Source organism: Equus asinus, chromosome 9 (assembly GCF_041296235.1).
Source record: "Equus asinus isolate D_3611 breed Donkey chromosome 9, EquAss-T2T_v2, whole genome shotgun sequence".
Taxonomy (NCBI): Eukaryota; Metazoa; Chordata; class Mammalia; order Perissodactyla; family Equidae; genus Equus; species Equus asinus.
The window spans coordinates 6,873,870-6,901,023 of NC_091798.1; the positions used below are offsets into that span (position 1 = coordinate 6,873,870).

Genomic DNA, 27,154 nt, shown 5'->3' on the forward strand with positions numbered 1-27,154 from the left:
TTGTTTTTTATTTAATGACTTTGCACTTGGTTAGAGCACTAAAAGGCCAATTTTTAAGTTGGCTTAACTGACCTGCACTTCCACAGCCACCTTCAGGCTTCTGAAGTTCCAGTGACTGGCCTGTTCTAACACCACAGAAATGGCAGGCCTACCACCGCATAATCAAAGGCAATTAATTTGAGCAATTATCTAATTAATATCCACCCAGTGTTCCAAGACGCGGTGGAAGAAGTTGGAGATACAAAATGCACGCCGGTCTAGGCCTGCTCGGCTCCCCACGTCGCGGTCCCCTGAGCTTTTACAGGTAACTGCACACTGGGCGCCTCTCAGAGCTCCCCCCGCCCCACGTCGCAGCCCCAGCGCGTCGCCCGCAGTGTTCACGGCTGCACTCGTGCTGTCTCCGACCTCAGCGCAGCTAGATGTCTCCGCGATGCATCCGATGTGTGTGTGATGCCTGGCGGTGCAGGAACCACGAGGAAAACAGAACGTTAGGGGATGCGGTGGAGGGTCGGAGGGGTGCTGCAATTTTAGAGTGGGGGTCAGGGAAACCTCTCCAGTGGGTAACATTTGAGCAGATCCCTGCGGGAAGAAGGGGAGCGAGGCACGGACTTTCTGGGGAAAGGCGGCCCCAGACCCTGGAGCTCAGTGAGCGAGTCCATCCTTCGCAGTAAAAGAGAAAGCAGAGTGCGAAAAACGGTGCTAGGACGGAAGAACCCTCACCAGTGCTTTACCTTAACCTTGGCACCTCGGGCACACCACCCAGGACCAAATGAGGATCAGATTCTAAAGTGGTGTGGAAACCCACCCAGCAGGCCGCCCTTTCCTCAACTCGGGTCCCAGACCCCGCCGTCAGGCAAGGATCCAGCCCCACGGGATCACGCCCCAAAGATATTGCCTCCTTCCCCGGCTCCCATAAGCACCGGTGACTTCGGACTCTCAGACCCGCCCAAGCGAGTGTCCCCGCCCCACCCCGCCCCAGGCCCCGCCCCTCGCCTCAGATGCCCTCGGCCCCGCCCCTAATCCGCTCCGCCCGCGGGTCCGTGGCGGGAGAGAGCGAGCCCCTACGGCCTGGATTCCGCCCCTATCAGGTCGCCAGTCAAGGAGCTGCGCGTCAACGATTGGTCTGAGTCGGAGACCTCGTTTCCCGGTTGCAGTGTCGGCTGGCGCCCCGCAGAGCAGGGTGACCCGGAAGTGACTCCTCGGGCCGCGTGGACTCGTCACCTGGAGAGTGTGTTGCGGCGGCGGCGGTGATGACCAAAATAAAGGCCGATCCGGACGGGCCGGAGGCTCAGGCGGAGGCGTGCTGCGGGGAGCGCACCTACCACGAGCTGCTGGTGAATCTGAACCCCATCGCGCAGCCCCTGGCTTCTCGCCGGCTCACGCGGAAGCTCTACAAATGCATCAAGAAAGGTGCGGCGGCGCCGGGCGGCCGGGCGGCGCGGGGGGCGGCCCAGGCCCCCGACTGACTCTTCTGTCATTGCAGCCGTGAAGCAGAAGCAGATTCGACGCGGGGTGAAGGAGGTTCAGAAATTCATCAATAAGGGCGAGAAAGGGTAAGGACCCCTCCTGCCAGACTTTGCATTTCTGACCGGTAAGGATGGTAGTAGTCTCGGCACCAGTGCTCGGCCTCAACCCCACACGCAGAAAGTGAGCAAGCAGTCGGTGAGTTCGCTTCAGTACAGCTACCGATCCGTCACTTCCACGAGCTCAGGGACACCACGGGGACGTGAATTCCGGGGCAAGCGAGTCGTATAAGCCAGCTCGCTTAGGGTGGACCCCAGCTTCATTCGCTCAGCGACTGCCTATCGAGAGTCTACTTTTTCTGGCACTGTGCTATCGGGAGACGGTGACGTTAATCAAATAACCACACAGACAATTACAAGTTTTGCGGTAGGTAACTATGAAGGAAAACTACAGGGTGCAGTGAGAATGACTTCCTTCTTCCTCATCTCTCTTTTCTGGTGTTTATCAAAATCTGAAACTTATTTGCCTTTTTTCCCCTATCTCCCACTCAGGCCAGAAAATAAGCTTTTTGAGAACAGGATAAAGCCCCTCACTGCTTTCTCCCCAGAAGTGTCTGGTACACTGTAGGTGCTCAAGAGATAAATAATGCTGGGGGATTGGATTCTCCATGGGGAGTCTGACCTAGGTGGGGGTAGCTGAGGTCTGAAGATAGAGGAATTCGTTTGGGCGGCTTCTGCCAGAAGAAAGACTGGGCCCCGGGGCAGGAGAACAGTAGTGGTGGGCCGAGGTGCTACCTTCTCACGTGGCTTTGTAAGCCGTGGTGAGGATAGTTGTTTCTGGACCCAGCTTTGAGAGGCCATTGAGGGTTAAAGCCAGGACATGACTAATTATGTTTACACCGTAAGAAGATTTTTCTGGCAACTTAAGAAGGATCAGAGATGCAAGAGTAGACTTAGGGAAACTGAGACAGGAGGCTGCTGTAGTCTAGAAGAGGTGAAGGCAGTTTGGCTTAGGTTGGTGATGGTGGAGATGGAGAGAAGTGAAGTGGATGGATCTGAGAGGACTTGCAGACCAGAGTGGGGAGGTATGGATTTCAGCTGAGTGGACAGAGGGCCTGCTTACTGAGCTAGTGGACAGTGGAGGGGGGCTGGGATTAAGTGGGAAAATCCTGAGTTTGGTTTTAGACAAGCTTTTGAGGTGCCTTTTAGATACGTGATCCCTCTCCCCAGCAGAACCATCAAATAGGCAAATGGCTGTATGGGTTTGGAGCGTGGAAGAGAGGACCAGGCTGGAGAAACAGATTCGGGAGTTGGCAGCACATACATGGCACTTGACGCCATGGCCATGGCTGGGGTCAGCCAGGGAGAAGGCAGCAAGAGGGCAGCCAAGGGAGCAGGCTGTAAGGAACACTAGCATTTAAAGGCTACTCAGGAAGAGGAGAGCCACGAGGCAACAGGAAAGCTAGGAGAGGGTGGAAGCAGTGCTCTGAACCAAGAGCTCTTTGCTTGTGTTTGCCTGTCACCTGCCCTGGAGAACAGACTCCCTCTGTCCTCAGGGCTCCTGAGGCCCTTGCCCCAGAGCCCCAACACCTTGCCAGCTAGGAGCCCTAGCTATGGATTCTCTGGAAAGCCTTCATTGGTTCCCTGTCACTCTTGGGACTGAGCCCATGCTGCTTAGCCTGGCACTGAAGATCTCTGGGTGTGGTCCCTGCCAAGTTCTCTAGCCCTGTTTGCCCCAGTCCCCATCCTGGATTCCAAAGCTATTCCAGGCTCCCAACAGCCAGCCCCTGTGCATCGGGTGCCATTCTGATTCTCTCAGCCTTAAATTACTTTCCCCACACTCAGCCCCTCCCTGGGCTGCCTAACAGAAAGCCATCCTTCAGCTTTCTGTTCAAGTGTCACCTCCTGAATCCTTTTTTGACTCTCCAAGGAGAGCTGAGCTCTTACTCCTTTGTGTGCCTTCCGTACCTCGTCTGTCCTAACGTGATACCACTTGTCAAACTTGGTGGCATTTACTTGTTGCAAAAAAATAGAGATTACCTCCCCAGAGGAGTGCACTCACCAAATATAAATTTGCACGCACTTTCAGAGGTTGAGAGGCCATTAAAAACTGGGCTTCTTGAGGGTGGGGGCCATCTTAGCCGTCTCTGTACCCCCAAGGCCCAGTCCAGAGGTGGCACTTTGGACTGAGAGACTGACTGAGCAAGCTAGAAACATTGTTTCTCTCACTTCAGGATCATGGTTTTGGCAGGAGACACGCTGCCCATTGAGGTGTACTGCCATCTCCCGGTGATGTGTGAGGACCGGAACTTGCCCTACGTGTATATCCCCTCTAAGACGGTGAGGAGCACGTGAGCCCTGACCTTGGTCAGCACTGGAGGACGGGGTCTGGGATCGGTGTGCGGCAGCTTGGGAAAGAGCCCAAGCTTTAGAGTTCAGACAGGCCTGGGTGGATTCTTGACTCTGCTCCTTCCTAGTTGGGGGCTGCAGACAAAGTTCCCTCTCTGCACCTTGGTTTCCTTCTCATAAAATGGGAATACCGTTCCGTGGACTGTGAGAAGGAAGCAGAAGGTGTACACGGACATGCTTTGTCAACTAAGCTGCCGCACCATGTTAGTCCTCCTGGGTGGGTGCAGTGCTCAGAGCGGGTGTTCTAGGGGCCTGCAGCTGTCCTCATCCTTACAGATAGCAGGGCCCGGTCTGGGGCACAGGGAGTGGGCATGGCTGGGACCTGGAGAGCATAGGCTCTGCCTAAGCAGACAGCCACTGCTGGGCTGGAGCCCTTTCACAGTTGCCATGTGGGAATGTAGGCCCAGTGTCGCTAGACCACAGCTTGAAAATTTGCTGAGTTTAAATGATGGCAACCAATGTGGGATGTTTTTAAGTATAATGTTGATTGAATAGCACTTGTCTGTAGGCTGGATTAGGCTGGCAGGTCACTGGTTTGTGACTCCCTGGCATAAGGCTGTGCGACCTTTTCTCCAAATGGCCCTTCTTTCCCCTTTTCTGCAGGACCTGGGTGCAGCCGCCGGCTCCAAGCGCCCCACCTGTGTGATAATGGTCAAGCCCCACGAGGAATACCAGGAGGCCTATGACGAATGCCTGGAGGAGGTGCATGCCCTGCCCCCACCCATGTGAAGGACTTGGGGAGCAACCTGGCACCTGCTCTGGAGGCTGTTGGGCTGGCGGCGGGCCAGCTGGGAGCCCTTCTGCTGCCCACTCTCACAGCATCTCCGTCCCGGGGCACGTCTTCTTCCCAGGCAGCTCCAGCAGCCCTTTCACTTCTCCATCAGTGCTGTTTCCTGCTGAGCGTCTGTGAAGACACTTCCGAGAATGTGGTGTGGGGGAAGTAAATGCTAAGACTAAAATGTGGTAAGTCTGTAGGTGTTTTTTTAAGCAGCAGCTGCTGGTAGGGCCAAGGAGTTGGTGGGCAGGAAAAAGTAGAAGCAGCCTCTCTCACCAGAGAACCCAAGGACTTTTCAGAGTGCTCAGTGCTAATGCTTGGCCTCCGGGGCCCGTGCTAGACTCGAGCTGAGAACAGACTCTTTGCTGCCCACCCCCGAGCTTTTGACTCCCACTTCCAGAGTCACTAGGAGCTGCAGGGTAAGGCAGCCGAGCCCAGAGCCCACTGCATGGAAGCCAGCAGCCCCTGCATCAGGGACACCCCCATTCCTCTTTTCTTCTTCTCCATGAGTCTTTGATGCCACTGGGAAGCGTATGGAAGCAATTTACCCACCCACAGAGGACACGTGAAGATAAATACAAACCCCAGGCCATCTCTCCTGCTTGGCAAATGGCCATAGTAGTCTAGTCCCTTGGAACATTTTAGACTTGAGGTGCCTTCCTGTCTGAAAGGCCCAGCATAGGACTCAGTACACATAGCAACCAAGCTTCAGGGATCCTGGAATAAACTGGGAAGAGCTTGGGCTTGAGGGTCAAATCTGGTTTAAACTCTAAGCTCTCTTCTTTATAAGCTGTGAGCCCTGTTGTGCAAGTCATTTCATCTTCCTCACTCCCCTCGCACTGACGTCTAACATGGAGTAATAAGATTTGATATGTGTATATGTAAAAGCAGCTTGCCCAGGGTCTGACATCTCCCAGCGTTTTCACCCAATCAGAGATGCAGGTTGGGTTTCTTCTGACTGGGCGCCATGGCTGCCATGCTCCCAGCCGCAGCAGCCAGGCCGTGCCCAGGACCTGTGTGCAGAGGGCATGGAGTAATTCTTCGTCAGTGAAGCTGAAGGCAGGCGAAGTAAGGAGAAGCCCTAGGAATATATTTGCTCCAAGTTATAAAACAATGGCATTCAGTTCTAACCTGGACTATTTACAGTGGGACATGGATACATACAGTTGTGAGGCTGTACAGCGAGAGGAGTGCACGCAAGCGTTGGTGTGGCAGTAAGAGACCTGACTGAGGGCAGCCGTGGAAGAACATCTGCTGCTGCTGGTCAAGCCCTTTACTTCTCTGTTGGTTGTGACTGAGTCAATGGCAAATTATAAACGGGGAGAGAGCAAGAGCACAGAGGCCAGCATCTCCCTGCTCTTACAGCCAAGGGCCAGCTGCCCAGTGCAGGTTGGTTCACCTCCCTCCTTGGCCCCTGCCCATGCTGGCACTCCTCAGCCAGCTGCTCTGAACCACAGTCCACTGAAGCCAACCACTCCCACGAAGACACACCACGGTTCATGGGCGAAAACCGCTTTCAACAAAGTTCCTTCCAGGCAGGAATCAGAATATGATGCGTTTCCCATCTGCTGGGTTCTGCTCCATGGGACAGTAGGGACACTTTAGCCTGCAAAGGGAAGAGAAGCAAGAACATCTCAGCGGCTGGCCAGCAGGAGAGCAAAGTCAAGGAGGAGCAGAGAACAGGGAACTTACTTTCCTCCATTAATGAGCTTGTTGAGTGCGTCTCGGGAGATAACGTGACCACAGATGAGCTTGATGGGAGGGTTAGAATCCGACGTCTGCTGGCGGAGGATGGGGCACGCAAACACTGAATGGTACCAGCACTTCATCCCTAGTTCGATCTCAATCTGGGGAGGCCAGCAGAGGGGTGAGTACAGTTCTCTCCTGCTGTCCTCCCCGGTACCGTCTGCCCACACCTCCCTGCTAGGCCTCACCGGTAACTCGTCCTTGTGACTCCAGACCCCGGTGCACTGCCTCTGCTCGATCACAGCTTTGATGTTCATCAGCACGGGCAGCGCCACACAGCCAGAGGCAAAGCTGCAGAACAAAGCAGGGGCTGGAGCGGCCAGACCAAGAGCCCAGCAGGCAGACAGAAGACCAGCACACTGCCATCGGTCTGGAACTCGGGGCAGGGTTCTAAAGGGACACATGTCAAATCGGTCCTGGAAAATCTCTCGGGTCACCTGTAAAGTGCCACGTATGTAGTTATGTGTGTCCAAATCTAGAGAGTCACTCTAATGCACTCCAAAGTTTGAGAACCTGGAGGAAAGACAAGGAAGATGCGGGGGGCAGACAGCTGCTCATCCAAACCACTGCAAAGTCCTTGGTGTGAAGGGGATAGTGCTCAGTCGGAAGGGCCCAGCCTGACTGTCTACCCGACTCTGCCATCCTAATGCACCTCTGTAACTGGCTATCCACAAGGGCACTTAGAAGTAGGGGGTGGGTTCTGACAACAATAGGGGCAGGGGTGGGCAGCTGACTGGCTGGAGCTTCAGGTGCTACATACCCCGCTGCGGAGGGCAGTCGTGCATGAGGGGACCGTCCTGTCTGAAGGCAGATGGCTCCTGCTGGGAAATACTGTTCTACAACTGACATCCATCACCCTGGGTGGGGCACGAGATTCCACAGCCAGTCTCAATAAAATGTACCGTAACACTGTGCTGTGGTGCGGTATGTGACTTTGGGGTCAGGTCCAAGTGCCATTTATTCCCTGTGAGGCCCTAAGCAAGTTCATTCCTGTCCTGAGCCTCTGTTTTCTCATCTGTAAGATGTGGATAACAGTACCTCCAACTCCTAGGGCTGTTGTGAAGTCACGAGAAGAAGATTACTGTGAAGAAGACTTCCAAGTGAAAGCTCTCGACACATGTTGCCCAACCACACTCAAGCCTCTCGGGGGAAGTGGTGGTGGAGATGAGGTCACAAGGCCAGGCTGTCGGAGGGCCATGTGATTATCTGGGGTGAGGTGCAGGCGAGGCAGGGACCTCGTTCAAGAGACCTTACAAAATGGAAACCTCGACCCTTCCCCTGACCTTGTGGTGACCTCAGGCCACAACTCTTCCTAATCTCAGTTTCTCCAACTGTAGTAACAAAGGTAATCCATCTGGAAGAATGACTTAAGAAAGCCCGTTGAGGTCTGTGAAGGCCCCAACCACCAGCCCTGGCACACGGCAGGGCCTCGGTAAAATGTTTCTCTAAACCCTCCTACTTGTGCGGCCCCCCAGGGCTGGCTGTACCTGACGCTGAGGGGTGACTCCACAGAAAGCCCCAGCAGGGAACAAGCATCCCGGGTAAAGGTCTCACAGATCTCGGCCCAATGGCTGTTGTCCAGGAGGTGGCAGTAGGGCGACTTCTCCAAACCCAGCCGCAGGTACACCAGACTGCCCATCATCACCTGGATCTCTACAAGGCAACAGGCCACAGCTCAGGGCACGCAGAGGCCCAGGACACAGCCTCTTCCCGGGGCTCTGTGTCCAGCCCCCAGGGCAGCAGGGCTGTGAGGCAGGATGGGGAGCAGGCTGACCCCCAAGACTCCCAGGCCAAGCCAGGACTGACGTGCCCTTGGGAAAAACTGGTTTTCCCTGAAATCCAGTTGGGAGGTGGAGTCTCGAGGCTGCTTATGTGGGACAAGGACAGGCATCGCCACCTGGCATCAGGTAGGGAGGGGTTCCAGTTCTCTTTCCATCCTTCCAACCACATCAAGGAGCGAGTCTCAGGCTGGCACTCACAGCTCTGTTCTCCAACTCCGGGTAATCTCTCCTTGTAAAAAGCTCTCAGGAGGCAGCAGCATCTAGCTAAGATTTCACAACACTGCTCGCTTTTCCTGATGTCTATAAAATGTGAAGTAATAGGAGCCAGCCTGGTGGTATAGTGTTAAGTTCGTGCACTCTGCTTCGGCGGCCTGGGGTTCACAGGTTTGGACCCCGGGCACAGACCTATACACCGCTCCTCAAGCCATGCTGTGGCAGCGTCCCATATACAAAAGAGAGGAAGATGGGCACAGGTGTTAGCTCAGGGCCAATCTTCCTCACCAAAAAATAAATAAAATGTGAAGTAATAATATGAGTGGAGCTAAAGACAAAAGTTACTGGCAGTAGGGTGATTACTAACTGACCTTCTGGAAGGTGAGACTCAAATGACAGGTTTGGAAATCCTAGTGTGATGGAAGAGGGCTCAGGAAAGAAGCTGTAGAGGAGGTGCCCAGTGAGTCTTAGGGACACAAGTGGGGTTCTAGGTGGGAGTGGCCCGTGCTGAGGCAGAGGAGCATGAAGCCACATGTGTTGTGAGCACACAGGCCCAGTGTGCTCTGAGTGTGGGTGTGGCACATGGCAGGCATTTGGCAACCAGAGGTGGTCTGAGCTGAAGCTAGAGGGGTTGGCAGAGGCAGGTGAGGAAGAATCCCGAGTCTGGAGTTCACCCGGGAGACAATGAGGGAGGGGTCAGAATAACTCAGGGTGGGAGAGGCATCCTGGTAACATGTAGCCCCATGTGGGGCAGGGACTGGCAATCTGACACATGCTGACATCTGTCGGAGCCCAGCAGTGTCCACCCCAGCACGCTGGGCACTTACCCCGCTGGTGCAGCCGAGCAAAGGGCTGGAAATGCCGGGCGTAGCTGAGGGCTTCCAGCTGCTTCTCAGGACCACCTGCCAAGAGGCGGATGAAGTGCAGTCGGTGCAACTTGAACTCCAGGGAGCTGTTGAGCTCAAGCAGGCGCTGCCTGTGGGAGACGGCCCATCTGGGAAGAACGGGGCCAGTTGAGTGTGGAGCTGGTGGGGTGGGAGAAGGGGCCCTGGCAGAGCTGGGTCTGAGATGTGGGCTCCACAAGCCTACGTGAGGCCCACGAGACAGGGATGGAGGTGTGTCAAGGCATGTCACACTGGGTGAGTGAAGATCACAGACAAGCCTTGTCCCCTGCTGGTCCACCCAAGGGCCAACTTACTCCAATGCTGGCCCCAGGTCTTGTTCATGCAGAGCTTCCAGGATTCGATTCAACTCCAGGAAAGGCTGCTTGAAATCCAAGTCCACATTCAGTGTTGATTCCTGTAGGGAGAGAGAGCAGTCCTACCACAGGAGGATAGTGTTTCCAAAATCCTCTGCTCTGTGCTTAATAAAACCCATCCACCAAAGGCAGGCTGGAGAGCCGGTGTTTGCATAGGGAGCTGTGGTCTCCTGCCAGCTGCTCAGGCCCCATTTCAGTTCTGAGAGGCTGAGTGCTACATGCTGGCTTCCCAGTTGGCAGACTACAAACCCCACCGCACCCCCGCGGTACTGGAGACCCACGTTGAATAGCATGGTGAGAAAATTATTCGTTTTCAACCCTCCTAATTACATTAAGAGAAAGTATCCTTTACTTTTACTGCCAGTTTGTCTTTAACACCTAACAAGTGCTACTTTGTCATTTTACTAATCTCCTTTTTTAAGAAAGGCATATCAGGCCTCAACTCAGAACCCTGGCTGGCAACCAACTCTAGCTAGAAATTTAATAACTTCACTTTCCATCGTATATATTTTTGCAGCTACCTTCTTTTTATTGCCAGGGACTGATTTCCTTTCTAAAATAAATTTATTGAAAGAAGCAATAAAAGCAAAAATAAACAAGTGGGACGGGCCAGCCCAGTGGTGCAGCGGTTAAGTTCGCACGTTCTGCTTCTCAGTGGCCTGGGGTTCCCTGATTCGGACCCCGGGTGCAGACATGGCACCGCTTGGCAAAAGCCATGCTGTGGCAGGCATCTCACGTATAAAGTAGAGGAAGATGGGCAGGGATGTTAGCTCAGGGCCAGTCTTCCTCAGCAAAAAGAGGAGGATTGGCAGTAGTTAGCTCAGGGCTAATCTTCCTCAAGAAAAAAGAAAAAGAGAAAAAACAAGTGGGACCACATCAAACTAAAAAGCTTCTGCACAGCAATGGAAACCATCAACAAATTGAGAAGGCAACCTACCAAACAGGAGAAAATATTTGCAAATCATATTATCTGATAAGGGGCTAATATTCAAAATATATAAAGAATCCATATAACTCAACAGGAAAAAAAAATAGGATTAAAAAATGGGCGGGGGCCCCATGGCCGAGTGGTGAAGCTCCACGTGCTCCACTTTGCTGGCCCACTTTGGTTCCCCATGTGGACCTACACCACGTGTTGGCAGCCACGTGTGGTGGCAACCAACATACAAAATAGAGGAAGGCTGGCACAGATGTTAGCTCAGGGCGAATCTTCCTCAACAAAAACAAAACAAAAAAGGGCGGAAAATCTGAATAGACATTTTTCCAAAGAAGACATACAGATGGCCAACAGGTACATGAAAAGGTGCTCAACATCACTAATCATCAGGGAAATGCAAATCAAAACCACAGTGAGATATCGCCCGACATCTGTTAGAATGGCTGTCATCAAAAAGACAAGAAATCAAGCCAGCCCTGATGGCCTAGCAGTTAAAGTTTGACGCACTCCACTTTGGTGGCCCGGGTTTGGTTCCCAGGCACAGAAACACACCACTCATCTGTCAGTAGCCATGCTGTGGTGGCAGCTCACATAGAAGAACCAGAACTTACAACTATACACAACTATGTACTGGGGCTTTGGCAGGGGAAAAGGAAGAAAAAAGGAGGAAGATTGGCAACAGATGTTAGCTTGGGGCGAATCTTCCCCTGCAAGAAAAAAAAAGACAAGAAATAACAAGTCTTGACAAGGATGTGGAGAAAAGGGAACCCTTGTGCACTGTTGGTGGGAATGTAAATTGGTGCAGCCACTATGGAAAACAGTATGGAGGTTCCTCAAAAAATTAAAAATAGAACTACCATATGATCCAGCAATTCCACTTCTGGGAAAATATCTGAAGGAAATGAAAACACTAATTGAAAAGACATCTGCACCCTACGTTCACTGCAGTTATTCACAATAGCCAAGAGATGGAAGCAACCCAAGTGCCCATTGACTGATGAGAGGACAAAGAAATGTATTTATACATATATATGTTACCCAGCCGTAAAAAAGAATGAAATCTTGCCATTTGCAACATGAATGGACCTCGAGGGCGTTATGCTAAGTGAAATAAGTCAGAGAAAAAAAAAATACCATATGATCTCACTTATATATAGAATCTAAAAAAAGTAAAAAAACCCAAAACAACAAAACACAAGCTCATGGATACAGAGAACAGATAGGTGGTTGCCAGAGGCGGGGAGTTGGGGGATGGAGAAATAGTTGAATGTTTTTTTTTTAAGTTTAAATAAATTGAATTAAGAAAAGATATTAGCCCATTTAAGGAAAGAATGCATCAGTCAGAAAGGACCTGGTCTCCAACGGACGCCAAGTAAAGGAGCGGTCTTAGGGGAAACTGGACTGCCCGGGCACAGTCCAGGGAGAGGATGCCCTGCCGGGCCTCCTGCCCATTGCCTAGTCTCCGGGAATGGGCATCCCCATCAGTCTATGAGAGGCAATGACACAACACATCTGAGTCATGTAAATAAATCGACCTGTCTGGATATGAAAAAAAAAAAGAATAAGAGAGACCTAATATAAAGGAAACTATCGAGTAGAAGGCAAAGCAGGCAGGTCCCAGCACCCTCCCTCTGGTTGTTACCTGGCACAGCTCCTCAGCGACGCTGAGCATGCCCTGCTGGTACAGGTGCTCCACGATGGCCATCTGCAGGATCTGCTGCTGCTTCTCCCGAGAGTCCCACACTGCGTCGGAGACCACACCGCAAATCTCAGAGTCAAAGTTCTGACAAGGACGAGAGACAGGGCCCTGTGACTCAGCACTCGCACTTCTCACACTTGCTCTCCTGATGAGCCTGGGTACACATCAATGCCACGGATTCCCGTCCCTGCTCCAGGCCTGCCCCCATTCTCACCCTGTCAATGGCTTTGCCCACTCGAGAGACACTGCTGTGAATGTCCTTGTGGTCCGAAGCCAGTTTCTGCACGGTGTCTTTGATCTTCCGGCAGCACTGGGACATCACCAGGGAGAGGGTGGCTGAGAGTGGGGTCCCCTGGAGGGCTGCAGAGAAACACTGGCAATGAGTCAGGACACAGAGGAGCAGACTTGTCCCTGCTTCCTTATTCTAAATGCCAGTACAGAGGCCTGGGAGGTAGCACTGAGCGTCAGGGTGAGACCCAGCTTCTATCCCAGGTCCTGCCACTTTGTAACTGCATGACTTGGAACTGGTCAAGGGGGACAGGCCAGTTCATCTCTCAGAGTCTTCGTTTCCTTATCTGTAAAATGTGGGTATAGCAGCAGCCTTGCCGGTCGCTGTGAAGTGAAGATCATTTGGCATTTACTGTGGGTCACTACTTCACTGCAGCTCATTTAATCCTCCCACCATGCTATGCAGTGGGCACTGTCAGTATCCCGTCCTATAGCTGAGGCAGCAACTTGCCAGGTCACATGTCAGTCACAGATATAAAGCCCAGACTCCCCGCGACCACACCAGATGGCTCCTTGTTATCTTGAGTGAGAGACTACGTGTGCGAAGGCTTTGAACCATCAAGCACTGTCCCCACATTAATGTCTTTTATCAACCCAGAGGACACCAGGCAGGCCGGGGTCTGCCAGGGAAGCTCAGGGACATTTCTGGCTCAGGACACCAGGCTTGCTGTGATCCACCACCATGGCCGGGCTGAAGCCACACCGACTGCCAAGAGCACATGGGCTTGGACAAGAGGAGGGCAGACAGGCCATCAGTCCCCTCTTCGAGCCCAGCACCTACACCCCTTCTTTAGATGGCAGCACCTCAGTTCCGGGAAGGAAACATGACCCAAGGAAGGGAAGGTGACCCAGGAGGGCCAGGGAACGTCTCAGTCCTGAGACTGGAAGGGAGATGTGTTCTGCCAGGTTTCCAAACACACAACGTGAACTGGAGCTGCTGGAGCACTATGGCCATCTGGGGAGCACCACTCTGAGATAAGGCTGGCAGAGTGAGGGGTCACCTAAGCCACTAGATCCAGCTGGGCTAGACGTTTCAGTTACCTGAGCCCGTGATCCAGCCCCACTTTTGTTTGTTTGCTTGTTTAAGCTAGTCTGAGCTGGGTTTCTGGCCCTCATAACTGAATGAGTCCCAACAAATACAATAAGGAGGCAGTGGTTGGACCACCCACCTACTCTAGGGAGATGGGGCAGAGCCACATTCCGCTCCCAGCATCAGCACTGCCCTCCCAAAGCCCAGCTTGCCGCTCATTTCCCACATTCGCTCCCACAGGTCGCAGAGGGCCACACTGCATATTCTTTGGCCACAGCCCCTTAAGGACAAAGCACAGCTCTCAGGAAACCAAAGCCTTTTAACCTGGAATCCCCAAATCTCCGCCACCCAAGGACCCCAGTGACGAACGTTAGCCCCGACAAATCCCTATCTGGGGAGAGACGGTCTCCCTAGAAACACACTGCAGCCATAACATCATCTGGCATCCAAGAGCATAGACAATGCAAATGAGCTTCAGACCAGCAAGAGAAACCATTTCCATCACACACAGTTAACAGATGCCATCAAAAGCAAAGACACCTGGGCATTTATCACAGCATGGCACAACCACAGTGGAATGCCAAGCAACTCGGTGCAAGAATGAGACAGAATTCTATGTGCTGATACAGAACACTCTCCAAGACAGACTGCGTAGGGGAAAAAGCAAGGTGCAGGAAAGTATATACTTGATGCTACCCTTTGTGTTAAAAAAAAAAAGGAGGGAGGATAGACACATACACAGACCTACGTATGCACACAGGTGCTGCCTGAGGGGCACCTGAGAAACAGGACGGGGCTGACTTTTGGGGAGGGACACACAGGAACTGGGAATGAAGGAGGAAAGAGAGACTCACTTTTCACTGTAAACGTTTTTGACCTTGAAGTCTTTTTCATGTGCATGCTTTCTTTAAAAATAAATAAAAAGGTAACAAACTCTACTTTGTAGATTTGTTTTTCTCAGTGGTACTAGGTTTGGCAATTCTGAAAATACTTTCTATGTATGTAGAAACTGAACAATGAGAAATATATTGACCATGTTGACCATGAGGTTTCTCACTATTGGAGAAGAGAGGTACAGCTGTGGTTGGGGGCAGTCTAGGAAGGACCTGTGACATTGGATTGGAATTGAAGGTATAGTATAAATTCATGGTCTGCAATATATAAATAAAGACAGATAGACAGATAGATCCATGTGCTAAAGAACCTAGAAACAGTGACACCCGCGTAATAACCCAATGACGGTTTCCAAATACAATTTCCCACCAAAAGAACCAGGGCTACGTGCAGAAATTACTGATTCCAGGGAATATCTTGCTGTGCCAGAAAGTAAGGATGTGCTAAAAAAAAAACAACAAATAATAAATATAAAAGATGGGCCATGTCAAAAGGATATAGGAGGAAAAAGAATAGTGCTGAGACAACTGAATACCCCCATGCGAAAGAATGAAGTTGGACTTTACACCATATACAAAAATTAACTCAAAATGGATCAAAGACTCAAGTGTAACAGCCCAAACTACAGAACTCTTAGACAAACAGAGGTGTAAATCCACACGGCCATGGATCACAATGGTTTCTTAGATATGACAACAAAAGCATAAGCGACCAGAGCCAAAATATCTTGGATTTCCATCAATATTAAAAACTTTTGTGCTTCAAAGGATACTATCGAGGAAGTAAAAGACAGCCCACGGGACAGGATATATTGGCCCATCTACATCTAGTAAGGGACTACTACCAAGAAGATGTAAAGAACTCTTACAACTCAACAATAAAAAGACAAATAGCTCAATTAAAAATGAGCAAAGGATGTAATAGACATTTCTCCAGTGAAGATATACAAATAGCCAACAAGCACATGAAAAGATGCTCAACATCATTAGTCATTAGAGAAATGCAAAGCACAACCACAATAACATATCACCTCATATCCACTAGGATGGTTATAATCAAAAAGACAAGTGTTGGTGAGGATGTGGAGAAACTGGAACTTTCACACATTGTTGGTTGAATGTATATTGAATGTTAAAATGTTGCAGCTACATTTGGATAACAGTTTGCCAGTTCCTCAAAAAGTTGAACAGAGGGGCCACCCCTGTGGCCAAGTGGTTAAGTTCACGCGCTCCACTTCGGCAGCCCAAGGTTTCACTGGTTCAGACCTGAGCACGAACCTAGCACCACTCATCAAGCCATGCTGAGGTGGCGTCCCAAATGCCACAACTAGAAGGACCCACAACTAAAAATATATACAACTATGTACTGGGGGGCTTTGGAGAGAAGAAGGAAAAATAAAATCTTTAAAAAAAAAAATGTTAAACAGAGAGTTACCATACGACCCAGTGCAGAAAAAAGAATGAAGTAGTGATCCATGCTACAACAGGGGTGAACCTTGAAACATTACACTAAGTGAAAGAAGCCAGACACAAAAGGCCACATGTTGTCTGATTCCATTTATGTGAAGTGTCCAGAAGAGGTAAATCCACAGAGAGAAAGTAGACTGGTGGTTTCCAGGGGCTGGGGTGCGGCAGGAATGGATTAACTGCTAATGGGTAGGATTTCTTTTTGGGGTAATGAAAGTCTTCTGAAATTAGATAGGGGTAATGACTATACAACTCTGTAAATATACTAAAAATAACTGAACTGTACACTCTTAAAGGGTGAATTTTAGGGGCTGGCCCAGTGGCGCAGCAGTTAAGTGCACACATTCCGCTTCAGAGGCCCAGGGTTCACCGGTTTGGATCCTGGGTGTGAACATGGCACTGCTTGGCAAGCCATGCTGTGGCAGGCGTCCCACAGATAAAGTAGAGGAAGATGGGCATGGATGTTAGCTCAGGGCCAGTCTTCCTCAGCAAAAAGAGGAGGATTGGCAGCACATGTTAGCTCAGGGCTAATCTTCCTCAAAAAAAAAAAAAGGGTGAATTTTAATGTGAGTTATAGTTCAATTTTTTAAAAAAAGGACATAGGAACCAGGGATTACCTCTGATCAAATCTAAGACAATTTGAGCATCAAAATAAATAATAACAGTAATGGATTATAACTCATTAAATAAATAGGAATCTATAAGTGTGAACTGATAATAAATAAGGGGAGAAAGGAAAGCGGAATGCCAACTAATAAATATATAAGGAATGACAGAGCAGGAAAAATCACCCATGTTGCATTCAGCTTTATAACAATTGATTCAGGCAAGAATCATCAATGGATGCTAAAATGAGTGGGCTGAAGTTTGATGAAGCACAGGATACTTACATGGTCTCAAAGTATCTCCCCACAAATTACTTATTAATTAACTCTAAAGAAAGAAATACTAACTTTATGTGGAGAAACCTGGCAGACACCATCTTAACCAAGTGATCAAAGTTCACATCCCAATAATGGAACAAGCTGACTCCTTGTACCTCCCTATGTGACGTGCTGAGCATCACGTCACTTCTGAAGTACTCCTGGCCCAAATGCAAAACCTGAATGATGAGGAAACAGCTGACAACTCCAAACAGAGAGAGATTCTGCAGACTCATTGCCCTAATGCTTCAAAATGTCAACGTCATGAATAACAATGGCAGGTGGAGGAAACATCCCAGATTAAAAACTAAGGATGAGACATGAGAGACTAAATGCAGGCTTTGATCCTGAATTGGATCCTGGACTGGAGAATAAAATTAAAATGCTTTCTGCAAGTTATCAGACAATGGCAAAATTAAAATATGAGCTACATTCATTAGGTCATAATATTAATGTTAAATTTCTTGATTTTAATAATTATACTGTATTTATATAAAAGAATGCCCTTCATCTTAGGAAATACACACTGAAGGTTTAGCAGCAATGAGGAATGATATCTGCAACTGACTTTCAAATGGTTAAAAGGCAGTAAGAATATGCAAGAGAACTGATAAAGCAAATACAGTAAGATACTAGCAGTTGGTGAATTTAAGTGAAGGGTATATATGAGTTCTTTATACTATTCTTGGAACTTCTCTGTAAATTTGAAATTATCTTAAAATGTCTTAAAAATTCAAAAGAAAAGCAAATAAAGCAAAATGTAAATGAAAATAATCTCAGGTAAATCAATAGTTTCTGTTGAGCTCTTGAAATTACTCTCCTTCACAGCGGCCTAGGGATCCATGTACCAGTGTCCTAACAATCATCCTGCCAGAGCCTTGTCACCAAGTAGCCTCAGGGTCCCCTAGCCCACAGGGAGGCAGGTGTGGGGCTCTCGTGGGGGGACACCCACCTGCGCTGGCCAGCTCGGCCCGCAGCTGGCCCACGTGGTGCAGCAGCTCCTCCAGGCTCTGCTCGCAGTGCTGCCCGTAGGTCAGGAACTTCTGCAGGACCTTGTCCACTTCTCTCTCCACGCTCGCACACTGCTCCATGGCGGCCTCGGACTGCGGGAAGGGGAGTGTCCACTGCATCAGGCTGCACCTGGGCCAGGGGGGCATGGTGGGGAGGGCTCCCTATCCCCTCACTGTACCCATATCATATATCACTGCCCAGGAATTCCCAGCCTAACATATCTGTCCACAGCTCGCATCACCCCCAGCCAGGGTGCCCTGTGTAGGGTGCAGGCAGAGTGAGGACAGGGGTTTTTTGAATCATGGTGAGAAAATTACTCTGTATTCAACTCTTTTCATTCTATAATCCTTGTTCATCTCTTTTTAATCAAGAGAAGAGAGAGCAGGTCTTACAGAGCCCTCAGTAGGCAATACTAACTAGAAATCCATACATATAGTGCATCTTTTCATCTACTCATTATGGTCACCTTCTCTTCAGTTAGTGGACTTGGTTTTCCATGTACTCCAGTGACAGAAGCCGCAACAGCAGTCCACGAATGGCTGATATTTTGAAACGTAGCCTAAGGAACAACTGCTGACCACATAGGCCTGATGGGCCTCGCCCACCACTCCAGCCTCAGTCCTACCCTGCTCGCCCATGGACAGGCAGCTTGTGTCTAGCCAGCTGGAATCCTTGCTCCCTCACAGCTCTGTGCCCTGGTTCAGCTGCTCCCTCTCCCTGGTATGCTCTCCATTACCCCTCACCTCCTCAACTGCTTGAGAAGCTGGCTCATCCTTTCTGAGTCAGCTCAGAGGTCAGCTCCTTCAGCAGCTGTCCCTACCTGTCCCCACCTGGCTCTCTCCACTCTGACTCGGCACCCTTCTATTTCAGTTTTGATCACTGGGTAGTGATGTGTTTGAGGACCTGCCTCCATGATCACACTAGAACATCTCTTGTTGTAACACCACCTTCCCTCCTCATTATACCATTGAAAGAAAGTTGACTTTCCTTGTCCCATCTTTCCTACCACTGAGGCCCACTTCCTAAGTCCCTTCTACCCTGGGCCACTGCTCCCCTCCATTTCAGAGCAGCACTTGACACTAAACACATGGACAATCCTCAAAACCTTGGTGACAGGGGCTGGCCCAGTGGCCAAGTGGTTAAGTTCGCGTGCTCTGCTTCAGTGGCCCAGGGTTTCGCCGGTTCGAATCCTGGGCACAAACATGGCACTGCTCATCAAGCCATGCTGAGGCGGCGTCCCACATGCCACAACTAGAAGGACCCACAACTAAAAATACACAACTATGTACCGGGGGCTTTGGGGAGAAAAAGGAAAAATAAAATCTTAAAAAAAAAGAATGTTGGTGACAGAGTTGATTTCCCTCTCCAGCCTTCCATCTGGGATTGGAAATGAGAGGGCTCTCTTGAATGTTCAGATCTACTCAGTTGTCCATTCTCTCAAAGAGGATAGAGTCACATTGCAAAGATAATCCTGTGTCCAAGGTGACCATCAGGCTTACCGCAGTTTCACCAGACTCTCTTCCCATTCTCACCAGCACCGTCATTCCTGGCCTCAACATCTCAGCCCAGCCTGTGGACACTGTCTCCCTACCAGGCAGGGGATGAGCAATCGGGGAACAGCATCCAGGGCCTTGAGATATGTAGATGCCTTCCCTCCTTATGCTTGATGCTCACACTAGAATTTGTAATCATGGTGTACAGAAGACATGCCCTCCTCTTCACGGCCCTTGAGCAAACACTCTATAACTGGATATGAGCCATTCTCGGCCAAATATAACAGGGACTCCTATCTGAAATACTGTAATCATTATTAATATTGCTATTAGTAGTGAACATTTCTTACGGGTTTATTATGTGCCAGGCACTGTGCTAATCACTTTGCATACATTAACTACTTTACTTAGTTCTTACAAAAACACTATGAGGTAGGTACAATGAGACCCTTTACAGATGAGAATATGAGATGCAGAAAGATTAAATAAGTTGCCCAGGGTCATGCGGTGGGGAGGCAGAGGACCTGGGAACTGAAGCCGGGCAGTCTGCTCCAGAGCCCTTCTATGAAGCACCTCAGATCACAGGCCTCTCTGGACCAGGCTCACAGGCCACTGTCTCACCAGGAAAGGAAAGCAGCCAGTGTCTGTGGTTAGAATAGTGTATGGCAATGATTAATGATGACAAGAAACAGGAAATTAACCACAGAGCCTCTGAGATGATCAACAAGGAAAGATGACAGCACAAAAGAATGTTTGCCAAGAGTGTCTGGGAACCAGAATCACAATTGACCAAAAATAAACACAGCTCAAGAAAGGTCAGGACCTCACCAAGGTCAGACACCAAGTGATACCAGGATCATCAGAGGGAAGCCCAAGTCAGCATCTCGAAATTGTATTAAAAAGCTGAGGAAGGGGCCGGCCCGTGGCGGAGTGGTTATGTTCGTGCACTCCGCTTCGGCGGCCCAGGATTTCACCAGTTCGGATCCTGGGCGCAGACAGGGCACCACTCATCAGGCCACACTGAGGTGGCATCCCACATGCCACAACTAGAAGGACTCACAACTAAAATATACGATTCTGTACTGGGGGGCTTTGGGGAGAAAAAGAAGAAAAATAGAAGAAGATTGGCAACAGTCGTTAGCTCAGGTGCCAATCTTAAAAAAAAAAGCTGAGGAAGGGGATGGGTCCAAGGATCCTCATCCCAGCGTTGTGTGTCGTAGCGGGGAGCGGGAGACAACCTAGGGCCTCATCACTAGGGGAACTGATAAGCCAAGGAAATAGGATGGGGGGATGCATCTACAGAAACCCGGGTAGCATTTAGAAACCATGTTCCACATAATCCCACAGCAACCTCACTAAGATCCCAAAACACGGTCTTGAGGGGGAAAAAGAAAATGAACTCTAGGCAAAATATCATTTATGTAAATTAAAAATATATGCAAAAAAGAGGAGGATTGGCAGCAATTAGCTCAGAGCTAATCTTCCTCAAAAATAAAAAGTTTTGGGGCCGGCCCAGTGGTGCAGTGGTTAAGTTCACACGTTCCGCTTCTCGGTGGCCCGGGGTTTGCCGGTTCCGATCCTGGGTGCAGACATGGCACCGCTTGACAAAAGCCATGCTGTGGTAGGCATCCCATGTATAAGGTAGAGGAAGATGGGCATGGATGTTAGCTCAGGGCCAGTCTTCCTCAGCAAAAAGAGGAGGATTGGCAGTAGTTAGCTCAGGGCTAATCTTCCTCAAAAAAAAAAGAAAATATATGCATACAACCAAGGATGTAAATAAATGGAAATACACCAAACACATCTGAGTGGTTTCCTATGGTGAGAGGAGAAGGGAAGAATGGGGATGAAAGGGAATAAATGGGGCTGGCCCCGTGGCCAAGTGGTTAAGTTCGCGCGCTCCGCTGCAGGCGGCCCAGTGTTTCGTTGGTTCGAATCCTGGGCCCAGACATGGCACTGCTCATCAAACCACGCTGAGGCAGCGTCCCACATGCCACAACTAGAAGGACCCACAACGAAGAATATACAACTATGTACCGCGGGGCTTTGAGGAAAAAAAATAAAATCTTTAAAAAAAAAAAAAAAGGAATAAATGGATAAATACAAAGGAGAAAATGGCCCTGCATGGGCCAATTAAATGTACAAAGAACTGAGAAGTGTGATTAACTCAATAAAAAATTTAAAAATAAAACAAATGAGCTGGGAAAACAGAACTGTTTGCGAGTATTCCATCCAAAAAGCCCAGGAGGCTGATTCAGTCCGTCCAGGGTGAGCCACAGTGCCTAGATCAGCAGGCCACCTTCACCAGGCACAAGGATGGCTGAGTTTGTCTTTGTCTTTGACAAACTGCATGATTAATCCAATGGAATTTCATGTCCATTGTCCTAAGCCTTCCTCCCCAAGGTCTCACAGGTACAGAAATTATCTAGCAGGGTGATCCCCCCGAGACAACACATCAGATCCTATCCCCCTCTCAACACTGCCGGGGCCTGACACACAAGCCCTGTGTAACTGGGCATTCGCTTCCTTTGCACAAGCCTTTCCTATGTCCGGAGTGCCCTCTGCACTTCTCTGCATGCAGAACATGAGATGCGGTTTAATTACCAGCTGCCCACGAGGCCCTCAGCGAGATCTCCCTGCCTCCTTCTCTGCAACAGAAACCTGTCGAGAACGCCCATGCCACACGCATCTGGGTCCTCAGCACTGTGGCACAGTAAGTGCCTGCTCACATGTCTGTCTCCCCCGACTGGACCCGGAGCTGCTTAGGCCTGGAGTCCAGTCTCGTCCTCTCTCTCCCCTCAGTGCCAGCCCAGGGCCTGGTCCACAGCTGGTGCTCAGTGAACATTTGCTCATTACACCGTGCAGCCATTTCCTAACCCCTGGGCTAGGGAGCCTGAGCTCAAACCTGGGGCAGGTGGGCAGGAAGAGACGTGAGTGAAATATTAAAATCTCCATCAAGGCATGCATGGAGGTTTTGTCCCCAGTCTTCAGCACCCTGAAACAACAGGGTCCCTTCTGGGGCAAGGAGGAAGAAGGGAAGTTTGGGCAAATCATAGAAATTTGCCTGACACAGAATTTGGGCAGCCTCCATCGACCCAACACTTATTCTTTTGCACCCCCCACCTCTATCCATTCTCCACCCTACACATCACTCCTCTGCTTAAAACCCAATAGATTCTCATTATACTTAGAATGAAGTCCACTCTCCTTTTTATGGCCTACCAGATGCTATGTGAGTCGACTCCCAACCACCTCTCCAATCTCATCTCCTACCACTCTCCCCCTCACTTGCCACAATCCAACCACACTAGCCTTCTTTCTGTTCCTTGACTACATCCAGTTAATTTCTGCCTCAGGGGCTTTGCACTGACTGTTTTCTCTGCCTGGAACATTCTTTGCCCAGATCTTTCCATGGCTGGATGCTTAGTAACGGTCTCAGTGCACACGTCATCTCTTCAGAGATGCTCTCCTAGACCACAGTATCTAACGCTGACCCTCTGCCCCACCCCCCCCACTAGTCACTCGATCATATCACCCAGTTCCTTTTCTTCATTGCACATCTCTATGTGAAGTTTCAAATCCTTCTTTTGTCATTAGCCCCTACTGGGAGTTTCACCTACATTAATGTGCAAGTGACTGGCAAACTCCAACTCATCCTTCAAAAGACCCTGCTCGCACGCCATGCCTGGCCCTCACATCTGGGCTGAGTTACCTCCGACCCGGCGGGTCGCTCTAGGATGGGACGTCTGAGTTCGAGCGACTCCCCCGGCAGAGGCGGCTCCTCGACGGCCCTGGGAGTCTGTGGGGCTCCAGCTCCCGGCCCGGGCCGACGACTGCTGAGAAAACAAGCCAAGGGCGGGGCGTCGTCGGGGGGCTCCCGAGAGGCCAGGCCCGCTGCTCGGCAGCCGGCCACCCGCCCGCCGCCAGGCACCCCACCCCCGCTCGCCCGGCCGGCCAGGAAGCCGCCGGCTCCCACCTGCTCGGCGCCCGGCCCTGGCTTCCGGCGCGCTGTCATCGGAACCGGAAGCGGCGGCCGTTGCCCGGCGGCGCGGACCCGCCCACTGGCGGCGGCGGGAGGGGCGGCCGCCCGCGAGCCCCGCTCCGCCCCCCGTGAGCTCCCTCCGCGCGCCGGAAGCCCGCGGCCGGGTCGCAGCTCGCCCCGGCGGCTGGTAGGCCTCGACCGAACGCTCGCGGGCCGGCGGGTGCGCAGGGCGCGGCTTCCCCACCCGGAAGAGGCCCCGCCGGCCCCCGGGCGCACCAGCCCCGGCGCCGCGCTCCGCAGTCCCACCGGCGAGGACTGCCGCCGCGTTCGAGGAAAGACAATACCCAGCAGCACAAGGCCCGGGTGCCAATGTCCGGCTTTCCTGCGGGGCTCCTTGAGGCTCTTTTTCAAACATCAAATGATGCAGCCTTGCTGATCCCCTAATCCAGTACTTAATCTACCCACCGGGCATTCATTCAGCGGGAGAATTAGATTCTGCTGGGGGGACCCAGCTTCTGCCCTGCTGCCGTCCACTGGTCGCCCCCCTTGGGGGCTAGGGGGAGACGGGGGTTACACAGTTGCCCTGAGGAGAGTGAGAGACAGAGACGAGAAGAGGCGGTGACCCCAGACCCAGCTCAGGACTGAATTCACCTTCCTCCCCGGCCCCTTGCTCTGGAGGGAAGGGGCAGAGAAGCTCCCCACCCCTCCACAGACCTTAGGGACTTGGACTAGAAACAGCCCGGGAGGCATTAAACAGTGTTACTTTGACTTCCTGCTTCCTGTTGGAGCAGTCCCATTCCAGGGCATCCTTTCCTCCAACCTTCCTTGCTTCCTCCCCACGCCCGAACATCCTTGACAATCTTGTTCTGTTTTCTGTATAGCGCTTGCGCAATCCAGTTTTGTTTATAACATTTGACTTGAAATTATCTTGTGTGTTGATTTATTTACTCTGTCTTCCTGCCCCTAACACCTTTCCCCCTTTAGGATAAAAGCTCCATTGGAGCCAGGACTTTGTACTCATCACTGCTGTATCCTCAACACCATGTGCTTGGAACACAGGAGGTGCCCAGAAATATTCTGAGGTAGCCAATGTCCTCCACCTGACGAAATGAGTAGGGGAGAGGGCGGTCCACAGCCCTGTGGGGAGCCCGCGGGGCTTGAGAGCATCCCGTAGAGGCCTGTCTGTGCTTGGAGAGCATGGGTGGTCCTGGCCCACGCGGGAGCCGCGGGGGTGGTAGGTTGAGCAAACCTTGCCTGGGGCCACGGGGCCGAGGCTGAAGCCGCCTCGGAGCCAACAGGACCTCACAGGCTTTCGCGGACGCCCCAGGCTTCCCCACTTACGAGGCTGTCCAGGACCTGTCTTGCCTCCTCTCACCCCTTCCAGACAGGACCCTCCCGTGGATCTGCCCCACACTTCCCTGTGTCCAAGTCCAGGCCCATCCTGGGGTGCCCTCATCCCATGCTGCTCTGGAGGAAAGCCCCTGAACTTTCCCCACTTCCTCTCGGGGAGCCCTGGCCTGCCTCACAGCCACGCTGGGTGTGAGTAAAGCCCGGCTTCTCCAAGAACTTTGAATGAGCCGCTGGCGCCGCTGGCGCGGGGGCCCCTTTCACCGCTGTCGTGGTTTCCCCAGCATGTGGTTCTCCTTGCTTTGCAGTTTTGTAACTTTTCAGGAGGCACCAAGTTTTGCTACATAGCTGATTTTGTCAGCCTTTCCTGGTTAGGATTGTGTGTGCGTTTTGTTTTTGTTGGGGGGTGGGGGGGTTGCTGCTACAAAGCAGAAACACTTAGCTGTTCTCCACCAACTTAGTCTGTTTAACCTCTTGCTAGTTTCCTACAATTTGACTTTTTAAATTTAACTTCTCAATACACGTCCATTTTGTTTTGCAGGGAGTGGTGAAAAGTATGATTTATTTTTTCCCACATTTTTGACCAGTTACCCCAGCACCTCTTATTAAGTAATCCTTCCTTATCCTTTCGTTTTGAAGCCTTTTGTCATAGTATGAAGATTTTCTACAGTATGGAATTTGTTTCTGGCTCTTCATTTTTTCCCCTGAGGTATAGTTTTATTTTTATACCAATGTCATATTGTTTTACTATATGTTTTACATATTGCTACTTTGTAATATGTTCTAATATGTGGTGGGATTAAACACTGCTCACAAAAAGGGAACAAAAGAAAAGAAACACAAGGTTATTGAGAAAGCAGATCGCTGGTGCCTGGGGGTCGGGGAGAAGGCTGACTGGGGGGGGGCACAGAGGAATTTGGAATGATGGTGGAATTCATCCGCATCTTAGTAGTACGGTTGGTCATACAATTCTGCATTTGTCAAAGCTCTAAAAACTGTACCCTAAAAAGGTATGTAAATTATACCTTAAAAGTGGGGGGAGGAGACAGGTACACAGAAGACACTATATAAATCGTTTTGTTTTGTGTTGTTTTTTCCGAGGAAGATTGGCCCTGAGCTAATATCCACTGCCAATCTTTCTCTTTTTGTATGTGAGCTGCCATCACAGCGTGGGCACTGACAGACGAGTGGTGTAGGTCCACACCCGGGAACTGACCCTTGGCTGCCGAAGTGGAGTGCACTGAACTTAACCATTAGGCCACCGGGGCTGGCCCTAAATCTTTTTTTTTTTTTTTTAAAGGTTCTTGACAGTGAGGACAAGCTCTGGAGTGCTCTCCTGAAAATACAGCCTCCCTTGCTACCCAAAGCCAGTGAAAGGCCAGCCTAGGAAAAGATGGACCCTCCTCTGACCACTGGTGGAGTGCGGCAGCAGTGGGCGATGCCACTCCCTGTCCTCTTCTGTGGAACCTAGGACCTCAGGGCTCAGTAGCTGCAGCCAGAGTTGCGACTCAGGCCATCTCTTCCTTCTACCCTACAGGTGGCTCCCAGCCTGTCTCCTGCACCTTCTCCCTCTTCCGGTTCCTCTCTGCAAGGCTTTGGTTCAGGCTAGGAGTAGCTACATAATTTGTAGGCCCCAGACAAAAAGGAAACTGTGAGGCCCCTTTTTCAAGATGGGACAGCAGAGTACTGTCACACCAAGTGTAGGGCCCCTCTGAGCGGGGGCCCCCGTGTGACTACAGGTCACACACACATAAAGCTAGTCCTGGTTCTGGCCCTTCCCCTCGGCTGTCTGAGGGACCCACCCACAGTCACAGGAAGTAAAGTCCTCAGTGTCAGCTTACGAGGCTGTCCAGGACCTGTCTTGCCTCCTCTCACCCCTTCCAGACAGGACCCTCCCGTGGATCTGCCCCACACTTCCCTGTGTCCAAGTCCAGGCCCATCCTGGGGTGCCCTCATCCCATGCTGCTCTGGAGGAAAGCCCCTGAACTTTCCCTCTTCAAAGCAGCTTACCCCTGGGGAAGAAAAAATTCCTCATGACACTTGTTAAAGAGTGATAAGACTTTATTTGGGGGTGAGGGGGCGCAGCTACTTCAATGGGGTTTTGTAGTAGAGCTCAACGCCACACGTGACAAGGAAAAACAGAATTTACAGCCAAAGAGCAGGGTGGGGGTCAGCGGATGGCAAATTCCTAAGGAAACCTCAGGGGCTGGGGGGATCCTGGCTAAAGGGACCTCACAGGATTCTCATGGCCAAGTGGTCAGACCCCACCTGGGCGATGATGGAGGCTGAGGAACCAGATTAGATATAGAGGGTGATCTGATATGGAGGATGGAGGATTCTGGCTAAACTAACTTAGCAGGATTCTTGCTAGAACTGGATTAAACAAGGAAGGACACAGGAGCCCAAGGTCAGGCATAGTCAAAAAGAGAGCTCAGAAGTGCC

The 27,154-nt window shown here is 50.9% G+C and overlaps 2 protein-coding genes and 1 long non-coding RNA gene across 18 annotated transcripts; 2 read left to right on the forward strand and 1 right to left on the reverse strand.

Moving 5' to 3' along the window:
• Positions 1-1,006: 1,006 nt before the first annotated feature.
• On the forward strand, positions 1,007-4,835 carry NHP2 (NHP2 ribonucleoprotein). The gene is made up of 4 exons (XM_014834821.3): positions 1,007-1,410; positions 1,484-1,553; positions 3,698-3,803; positions 4,476-4,835. The coding sequence occupies exons 1-4, from the start codon at positions 1,251-1,253 to the stop codon at positions 4,599-4,601; spliced, it is 462 nt and encodes a 153-aa protein (XP_014690307.1). The 5' UTR covers positions 1,007-1,250; the 3' UTR covers positions 4,602-4,835.
• Positions 4,836-5,716: 881 nt separating this feature from the next.
• On the reverse strand, positions 5,717-23,474 carry RMND5B (required for meiotic nuclear division 5 homolog B). 16 transcript variants are annotated; one of them, XM_070516971.1, is made up of 11 exons: positions 23,360-23,468; positions 23,096-23,219; positions 17,835-17,985; positions 12,496-12,641; positions 12,225-12,365; positions 9,586-9,686; positions 9,215-9,381; positions 7,881-8,046; positions 6,582-6,783; positions 6,340-6,494; positions 5,717-6,253 (listed from the first exon to the last, which is right to left on the reverse strand). In XM_070516971.1, exons 3-11 carry the CDS (start codon positions 17,971-17,973, stop codon positions 6,190-6,192), a joined length of 1,281 nt encoding a protein of 426 aa, XP_070373072.1. In that variant the 5' UTR covers positions 17,974-17,985; positions 23,096-23,219; positions 23,360-23,468; the 3' UTR covers positions 5,717-6,189. The 16 variants fall into 16 exon arrangements, with proteins under 16 accessions (XP_070373072.1, XP_070373077.1, XP_070373076.1 ...); XM_070516976.1 differs by having other exon boundaries at positions 6,582-6,684; positions 9,586-9,707; positions 23,360-23,467; XM_070516975.1 differs by having other exon boundaries at positions 6,582-6,684; positions 23,004-23,219; positions 23,360-23,466.
• On the forward strand, positions 23,437-26,766 carry LOC123288930 (uncharacterized). Its single transcript, XR_006532552.2, has 4 exons — positions 23,437-23,552; positions 24,350-24,447; positions 25,352-25,421; positions 26,013-26,766. It is a non-coding gene; the product is annotated as an uncharacterized lncRNA (long non-coding RNA).
• The last annotated feature ends 388 nt before the right edge of the window (positions 26,767-27,154 follow it).